Source organism: Quercus lobata, chromosome 11 (assembly GCF_001633185.2).
Source record: "Quercus lobata isolate SW786 chromosome 11, ValleyOak3.0 Primary Assembly, whole genome shotgun sequence".
NCBI lineage: Eukaryota > Viridiplantae > Streptophyta > Magnoliopsida > Fagales > Fagaceae > Quercus > Quercus lobata.
In genome coordinates, this window is record NC_044914.1 from 1,541,212 (window position 1) to 1,551,129 (window position 9,918).

General features: G+C 33.0%; 1 protein-coding gene across 1 annotated transcript; it reads left to right on the forward strand.

The window, feature by feature from the left end:
• The first annotated feature begins 59 nt into the window (after nucleotides 1-59).
• LOC115968680 (TMV resistance protein N-like) lies at nucleotides 60-8,070 on the forward strand. The gene is made up of 5 exons (XM_031088155.1): nucleotides 60-645; nucleotides 1,314-2,415; nucleotides 2,576-2,848; nucleotides 2,924-3,688; nucleotides 3,790-8,070. Exons 1-5 carry the CDS (start codon nucleotides 146-148, stop codon nucleotides 4,297-4,299), a joined length of 3,150 nt encoding a protein of 1,049 aa, XP_030944015.1. The 5' UTR covers nucleotides 60-145; the 3' UTR covers nucleotides 4,300-8,070.
• The last annotated feature ends 1,848 nt before the right edge of the window (nucleotides 8,071-9,918 follow it).

Genomic DNA, 9,918 nt, shown 5'->3' on the forward strand with positions numbered 1-9,918 from the left:
TGTTCATTCAACCTGAGTGTTCCATTCAAATTGCTCTTTGTCAAAAGACACTTTTTTTTTTTTTTTTTGGTGTGGTTTACTCATCTCTTGTACTTCACATTTCATCACATCTCTGATCTTTCCAATCTTCTCCTCATAGATCTTGATGGCGGCTTTCCCAACCGATGAGGGAGACTCCTTTTCTTCTTCCACTCACAGGGGGGACTATGATGTCTTCTTGAGTTTTAGGGGTGAAGATACTCGTCATGGTTTTACTAGCTATTTATATCAGGCTTTGTGTGATGAAGGTTTCAAGACCTTCATTGATAATAAAGATCTCCAAAAAGGTGAAGAAATTTCAGCGGAACTTATCAAAGCCATTAAATCATCAATGATTTCAATTATCATATTCTCTCAAAACTATGCATTTTCCACTTGGTGCCTTGAAGAACTTACCAAAATTGTTGAGTGTAAGAAAAATGGACAAAAAGTTTTACCAGTTTATTACAAAGTGGATCCATCTGAAGTACGCAAGCAGGAAGGTAGTTTTGGATTAGCACTAACTACACATGAAAAAAAATTCGAGAATAACATAGAGAAAGTGTTGAGGTGGAGGGTAGCTTTATATGAAGCAGCTAGTTTGTCTGGATGGCATTATGAGGATGGGTATGTATCTAACACTAATCCTTTTTTTTTTTTTTTTTTTTTATAGCTTTCAAACCTCTTATGGTTTTGTTATGACTACTAAATACCAAATTACAAAAATATTTTATCATGATAATATTTGCTACTACTATCTACTAAGGCACTAAGAGCACTGCTACTACTAAGGCATTAAGGCCAGCACAAATAGAAGGTTTATTTTTATATTTTTACTTGATTGGTAAGTTACAAACACATCTAATGTGCTTTCATCCGATGATATTACCTTTCACCCCTACTTGTGAGAGAAGGAAGTGTGATTTAAATCAAGGCTCATCAACTTAATAATTTGCAAATTTTCTTAATCATTTCATTTTTAGAGTATTATAAATGGGTTAGCATGTAGGATGAAGGGGCGGTAAGTGGCATGAGACGAAGAACAAGAAGAAGGGGTAGTGACAGAGTGTTAGGAGGAGAGAGAGAGAGAGAGAGAGAGAGAGAGAGTCAAAAGAAGAAAAAATGCACATTTAAGTCTCAAATTAATTACCGTCTTCAATCTATGACTATGAGTTACATGCACATTTACTTAATTTAAAAAATGTGTCACTTGTAAGTCACACATCTAATCATCTTGAATTTAGTTCATTTTTGTAGCTAGTCTAACTATGTTTACCGTACTCTAGAATTGGCAGTTTTCCTGAATATCAGTTTATCCAAGGAATTATTAGAGTGGTATCAAGTACCAAATTAAATCGCACAAAGTTATTTGTTGCTAAATACCCAATTGGAGTAGATTCTCGTGCAGAATTCATAGAAAATCTTTTAGATATTAAGTCAAATGAGGTTCGTGTGGTTGGAATTCATGGCCTTGGGGGAATAGGAAAGACTACAATTGCAAAAGCTGTGTATAATAGAGTTGCTGATCAATTTGAAGGAAGTAGCTTCCTAATGAATGTCAGAGAAAATTCAAGAACAAATTGTAGCATAATCAAACTGCAAGAGCAACTTCTTTCTAAGATCTTAGGGAGCAAAGAATTTAAGGTGCACAGTACATCCAGAGGAATCAATGTGATCAAGGAAAGACTTTCATGCAAAAAGATTTTTTTGATTCTTGATGATGTGGATAAATTGGGCCAAATAGAAAATTTTCTTGGAAAATGCGATTGGCTTGCTAATGGAAGTAGAGTTATTATAACCACAAGAGACAAACATGTGCTAACCACTTTTGGAAATGATCCTTTAATCTACAAGGTTGTGCAATTGGATCGACATGAAGCTCTTCAACTCTTTAGTATGCATGCCTTCAATAAAAACGAACCTGAAGCAAATTATTTACAGCTTACAAATCAATTCATATGTTATGCCAGTGGCCTTCCATTAGCTCTACAAATCATAGGCTCCGATTTGTGTGGAAGAAGCATTTGTGAATGGGAAAGTGAATTAGAAAAGTATAAGAATATTCCAAACAATGAAATTCAAAATATACTAAAAGTAAGTTTTGAAGGATTGGACAAAAATGAACAAGATATTTTCCTCGATATTGCATGTTTCTTCCAAGGAATGTCCAAAAATTACGTTGTGGATATCTTAGCTGCTTGCAATTTATATCCGAATTCTGGTATTTCAAAACTTATTGATAAGTGTCTCATAAGTGCTGGATTTGACAATTTATGGATGCATGACTTGCTACAACAAATGGGTAAAGATATTGTTCAACAAGAATCAAATGTACCTGGAAATCGTACAAGGCTATGGTGTTATGATGATGCTTTAGAAGTTCTTACAGAAAATACGGTATAACTTCTTTTTCTTCTCTAAAATCAAATTTTTTTTTTTTTAATGTTCAGAAAAATATAAGTTTATCATTAACCTATTTTGTTTAAAATTTCAAATTGTTATGATGTTGACAAATTCTATTGTGCAATGTGTTCCACCCAATGCTCTATCTAAACAGGGTTCAGATAAAATTCGAGGCATAATGTTGTCCTTCCATAAACCAATAACAGTGACATTGGCACCTAAAGCTTTCAAAAGGATGAGAAATCTCAAATTTCTTATAGTTGATAATGTGCACATTTGTGAAGAACTTAAATATCTCCCCAACGGATTAAGGTTCCTTCAATTGCCTAATTATCCTTTTCCCTTACCATCCAATTTTTGTCCTCAAAAACTTGTTACACTCGAGATGCCACATAGTCGCATTCAGTTAGAGAAGTTATTTAAGCAGGTATGGTTTTCTTTAAAAATTATGTTCAAAATTTTTTAATTTAAAGTTTGTTGAACATAATTTTTTTTTCTACAGGAGTTTCAATTCCAGAATTTGAAAAGTATCAACCTCCGTAGATGTGAGTCTATTACAAAATTACCTAATTTATGCGCCCCAAACTTAGAGAACTTGGATCTTTCATTTTGCAAAAATTTAGTTGAGTGTCATGAGTCCATTAGATTTCTTGATAAGCTTCAAGAATTGCGTCTTTCTAGTTGTGAAAAACTTCAAAATTTTCCAAGCCATCTCACGTGGAAATCTCTCGACACTTTGGATATTTCATCCTGCTTAAGGCTTGATTTTTTTTCTTTCTTATTCGCCGAATGGTGTCTCACTTGGCCTATGGACATCATTAGGGTTCATGGTTTATATAGCTATTGCTGTAAAAATGTTGTGGATCTTGAAGATATCATCTATAAATTACCATCGGCTGAGATACTATTTATATATACTAGCAAATCGAGACCCTGGTGTGAATATAATACTTTTCCAAAGTCATATGCTTTTCTAGATCTAAGCAATGTTCAAAATCTAGATTTGAGTAATGTTGGAAATCTAATTGAATTAGATTTTTTGATGAAGTCTGATTACTTTCCTGTATTGGAATGTCTATATTTAAATGAAATCAATATTATTACCATCCCGGAAAGCATCACTAAGTTCACTAGGTTAGAGACACTTGGAATAAGATGTTGTAAGTATCTTCTGGAAATTCCAAGGCTTCCACGATGTATAAGAAGAGTGTATATACTAAACTCCCATTCACTACATCCACAATCATCAAACAGATTGTTCAGTCAGGTGTTTCTCTCTCTCCTTCATTCAATGTTATATAGAAACACTTTTTTTACCTTCTCGAAAATACATTATTAAATTTGTTTGAATTTGATTATTGCAAACAGTTTGGAGAATTTTGGCAATCACGATATGAATATGAACTTATACTACCGGGATCAGAGATTCCAAAGTGGTTCAATCATCAAAGTGTTGGAAATTCCATTTCAATTTGGGTCAGTCGTGATTATGATTATCTAAAATTTTATTACTGTGATGTTTTAGAACCGAAATGGCATGATACTGTTCACGTCTCCTTGAAATTTAATGGGATAAAGTTCATTAATTTGATCCCTTACAGATTCAAACGGATTACGAATATGACGTGTAATCATGTATGGTTTTTAAAGCTATATGAAAGTCCCATCGATTCAAAGGACTTAGATCAATTTGAGTGGAATCGTGTGGAGGTTGAATTTGGAGCTGCTGTATCTCATATCCTAAGGTGTGGGGTCCATGCTGAATGCATCTGTCCACTTGTTCAAGATCTCTCCACCGACACTCTCCCACCTATTCCAATACCTGCCTTTCCCATTTGTTCTATTTCAAACACTGTCACGCCTTCCCCCCTCTCATGATGATGAATGTGATTCGAGTTTGTCACTGTGCACTTCTCCCATGGGAACAAATTATCCGCCTCCTCAGCCTCAGGTCACTGTCCCTGATGACACTAGCCACATCTCTTTGCCAAAATTACGCTTGGGTCTGCCAAGTTTGGGAATTGGCTCAACTGTTAGTGAGGGGTTTCATTTGGGTTCTTCTTTAATGGCCCATTACCATGTCAGTGATGATGATTCTGACTTCAATTTGTATTCTCCATCGAAGAAAATGAGAAAATCTGAAAAAGAACCTTGAAACAATTTTCTTCTTCATGGTTTCCATTCCATTTCTTTAGCATTTGATGCTGAGGTACGTCTCTTTTTTATTAGTTGGATTGTTTCATTTGCATCTTTGGATGCTCATTCATTGGATTGGGTACCAACATAATTTGAATAGAAACTAACCCAAAGAAAATGCTGAATAGATGGAAGAAATTATGAAGAACCTATTTCAATTTTTAGACAAATTATGAAAACAAGCAGTTACGTGTTCATCGCATAATCTCTCTCTCTGATAATGAAGCTACTCATACTTCTTGATTTATTAAAATTTTGAGTTTTATTCCATTTCTCCATTGTTAGCATAATATGCGAGTATTAGGATTTTTGTCTATTAGTCTGTTACTAGCCAGCACCAATTCTGAAAATTCAAACTTCAATAGGCATGACCTTATATGCTTATGCCATCCTTAATTTCATAGAGCAGATGGTTTTGAAATGGATTTGAATTTGCCAATAGTCGTAGTTTCAAGGTCCTTAGAACACGCCATTACATTTTAAATGCTTTCTTTTTAAAATTGTTGCTGATAGTATATATTGTCTCAAATTTCATAATCTTGTCAAAATGTTGGGAATTATATGTGGATTTCTGATATTAGCTTGTTTGTTATTGATGATTTCCTCCTCCACTATGGTTGGTATTGATGTTACCTTCTAGGTTGATCCATTAGTGGATTTAGCACTTCTGGAATGAATTAGGGAGGTCTTTAATCTGGTGGTAATAAAAATTTATATTGTTAAGACTTTTTCGTTATAACGTTTTGGGTGACGCTTTTTGGTTTTTTCTCCTCACTTGGGCATGCTATTTTATAGCTTTAACTATGAGTGAAATGTGTCTTTGTTATTGATTGTTGGACTCTGAAGTGATGATTGAAAAACTGAATGTGTAGAACCGAGCTAAGTTGCTGTGTGAAATCCTACTAACAAGGTTTTGTTCTTTCACATCAAATTGTTCTTCAACCTATGTAATAGTGGAATATTTTTTTGCTTCCGAGGATGAAACAACATAATTTTTGGGGGATTGGTAGGGTTCTTTGGGTTGGTGTCGGATAATTTATTGAAATTTGATCTCAATTTTAGCAATAATTCACTACTTTTGGTTTGGTTCTTTGGAATCAAGTGTGAATTAACCAAAAAATGAAATTTGTGATAAATAGGATTTTAAATCATGGGAGTTTAAATTCCTTCATTTGTTAATTTCCATGTAAATAGCAAAGTTTCATCCAAAAGCAAGATATCTATTTCTATTCCATGTAAATTAACCAAATATGCTTTTGATTTTGTGTCAAAGGAAATTCTTGAACCTGATTTGAGGGGTAAAGACCCAACTACAAAAGATAAAAGCCCAAGTCAAGAGCCATTAAGCACCCTGGAGAAGAGTATGTGCCACAATGCACTGAACATCTAGTTAGGAGCCATTATCTATTTCTTCTAGAAATAATACTACAAAGTACTTTGGTTTTGTTACTTTGTTTGTAAGCTACGGACTTTTTGAATTTTAGGGGAGAAGGGCATATAATTAGATAGGTGGCATGAGCTGCTTCTCTTTGTAGTTTTCTATTTTCCCATCTCTGCATAGTACATATTTTGAGTGAAAAGTACGAGGAATAGCAACTGGTTATGTGAGATTCGTTTGTGACATATTCATCATTTGAGTGTTTATATAAGTTTTTTCTTTAACCCAATGTTTAATTGGTATCTATATTATTGGGGTGAATTTCAGGGGAGAAAATACTTTCCTTAAAAAATGAACCTGGGATACTAAGTCATAATGGTGTTTTTTTTTATGTTTCAGTGTGGTTAAAGCATGAGATTCAAAATCAATCTTTACAGTGGCTCAGTGCCTAGAGTTTCTTACTTTTTTTCCCCTCATTTTCTATATTGTGTTGGCTTGATAAGGAGTGTGTGGCAGTTCGACCTGAGCAAAGTACAAGTCAATTTGTTTCAAGCAACATTACCAACACAGAAAATTTAAGCAGCACAAGTAGGCCAAGGTTGATTGAAAATGAGGATGGCTTCCTGGAGCTGTGCTGCTTGCAAGGGTGAGTCTGGACATTACATGAAAATTATTATCTATTTTTTGTCATCAATAATATGTTTATGCCAAAATTGTCATGATACATCTGCGCAATACCAAGATTGACTGCCACCAATGCTTTTGATGGTGAAGTTATGAAAGTATTGAATTGATCAATCTGATACCATATTTTCAGGTCTGATGATGGATCCATTTTTCTTCTCTGACTCCACTTTTAGATGGACCTCTATGTGTAAAAACTGGGTTATAGTGACCCATTTAATTCTTATGGAATGGCAAGAAAAACCTGCCTAGAGAACATCACTCATCACTGCCACAAGTGAGCCTGACTCATTGCCAGTGGATTCACATACCTGTCCTCATGCAAATGCATACTTGCTCACTTCATATTAGCTACTCCTTACTTTCCTCTATCCTCCGTTTTCTGTCATTTCACTCCATTGATCCATAAAACAACTGAGTAGCATGTGAGGTAACAATTATATGGTAACTGCAATTCATGAGCATACCTTTGATAACTTTAGGTGAACGTACTTTGACCATGAGGTATATTGGTTAAGGTCTAATATTCTGCAATGGAAAGAACAAATTAAATGGACATGCTTTTAGTATCCTTTTTGCTTGCCTGCTGGGATATTTCTTCTACTTGTTTTGATTTTTTAAATTTGAGAGCCTGTTCTCTAAGTGTTTGGTTGCTACTACCATATTATACGTAGAAACTGTTTTTTGTTCATTCACTACCTTTAACTCATTGAAGATATTGCATTGCAGACATGTCACATTACAAAACTGGCAAGGTGGTTGTTTACTCAGTATATATATTTGTAATCTTTCCTACTTTGAAGTTTAACTGAACTGATGAACCTTCACTTTGATGCTTTTAAAATTTTAGTCTCTTTAGAAGAACTTTCTTTTATTTATATATGAGCGTGCTTACAGTGGATAGTTTGTCTGTGATGGTTCCATCACCATATTAGGAGGCCTATTTCTGGTGATTATAGCCTTTTTAAATTTGATTTATTATTTAGATGTATTTGGACTAAAGCTTGTAATAGCCCAATTTAGAGTTTCTGAAGCTCGTCTTCAGTGAATTTTCAAGTCATACAAACAAAGTGAGAAGTAGGTTAGCTTCCTATGTTTCCTTTTGTTTCATTCTACTTTTCTTCCCTTTGTCCTGTAAGTTTGAATTCCAATATGCTTGCCTAGTTATTGTAGATTAGTGGTAGAGCTGTCCTTAGTACATGTAACTATCTTTAAAGGGACAAGATGCACGCACCAGTCATGGCTTGCCTTTTTGGTTCATATCTGAATCCTATATGATCTGTGTTAGTATAGCTGCAGTGCTGCACCTTTTTAAGAGGAGGGTAAAAAATGTTTTTATTAATAAAAAGGAAATCGAAATAAGCTGTGTTATCATTTTACTTATCATCAGGAAAAAAGGCTATATTTTCTTACAGGGGAAATCAACCATATTTTCTTTTTCTTTTTCTTTTTCTTTTTTAAATAATTTTTTGCTAGATAGCACTGGGTGTATGTTAGGATTTTGTCTTAGGTTTTTTCTAAAAAAAGCAAAAAAACTCTCGTTCCAAAAAAAAAAAAAAAAAAAAAAAGGTTTTTTAAAAATAAGTTGACTTTTATCTTTTTGCCTCAAATTTAGCAAATAAGCTTCAGGAAACTATGGGAAGTCAAAGAAAGTGGAAATGATTTTTCTTTAGTTGGGATTTAAAAAATGATTTTGGGTATCCCATATAACCTGAACTACTTTGTTGTATCTTGCTTAGTATTTGGACATTTAAATTGAAGACATTATCAGCTTTACTATAGGTTACTGTTCTGGGAAAAAAGGGACTTGTTTAATTGCTGTTTGATACATTCATACATTCGTGGAGGGTGACGAACTTATACGCTTGCCATGTTCCCACAGCTTCCACTCTGCCTGCTTGGATCCCTGGCTTCGAACTTGTGGTGACTGCCCATATTGTTGCAGAACTATAACTATAGTAACAAGTCACAACAAAGCATCAAAGAGTTAGATTTTTTTTTTTTTTTACTAGAAATGTTTTTGTAATCTGGGTTTTCCTACACGTGTGAAAGTTTTGGCACTGACCAAATTATTTTTTTTAAATTTGTAGTTGTGTGCATATGTAATTATTGTATCTCCTGCTCTGTTGTACACACGAGAGAATCTGGTCTCATTGTTTTTCTTGATTGCTATTTTGAAATTTGTTGAATACGTGTTTTCTGTGTTTTATTGTTTTAGATTACCTTTTGATCTCTCTCCTCTATTCGGGAAATTTAGAAGGTATTGACAGTCAAAGTCCATAAAGCCTAAGAATGATGTTGAAACTTGGAATGACCCAACAAGTAGTACTGTGGCCCAAAGCTTGCACACCTATATATATATATATATATATATCTGAAAATAAAATAACATAAATTAAAAATGCTTTTAATTTTTTAGTTTTTGATAAAGTAAAAAAATGATTTTAACTTGAACATAATAGAATAGACTAATCGAATGAAAGGAGAAGAGAGCAATTATTAAACTTATGCTTTGGTCCTTGTTCTATTTTTCATTTTAATTATTGCCAAAACAATAGTATAAACTAGAGAAATAATTTTTAAATTAGTTATTTCAGGTTTCAGGAAAAAGCTCAATTTGGAGTGTCAATTGGTCCTTAGTAAGGATGTCATAGTGTGGTTAAATGGTTTCTGTAAAAAATTTAAAATTTGATTTTGGATCGACAATTGTGGTTAAAAGGTTCCCATTAGAAATTTAAAATTTGATTTTAGATCAATGATTTTAGGCAGAATTTGAACATAAATCCTTTATTTGAGGAAAAAAAATTTTATTGTTTAAGTAAATTAGAACCCATGAATTAATTTGAATTGATTAAAAAAAATAAGAAATTCACCAATTACCTAGCATCATTTTTTGGGTACTTTTTGTTTGGTTAAATTTTAGTATAATAATAAGAATGAACAAAGTTTCTCCGTAAACTAGTTTGGAGAAAAATTCTTCAAATTTCTCATATATATATATGTATATATATTGTGAATTTTCAAAATTTAATTGTTGAATTTCATGTTCTTTATGTTTTCAATATGCATATTAAATTTCATTCAAATCAAATGTTATTTATTATTCGATCAATAAACTTATTTTTTTATACACAATTTTAGATCACAAAAACTTGAAATTTTAACTTTTTTTTAGACATAACAATTAATTTTTTATTTTATTAAAATTTTGCAAGCGCAAGGATATAATAAACACATGT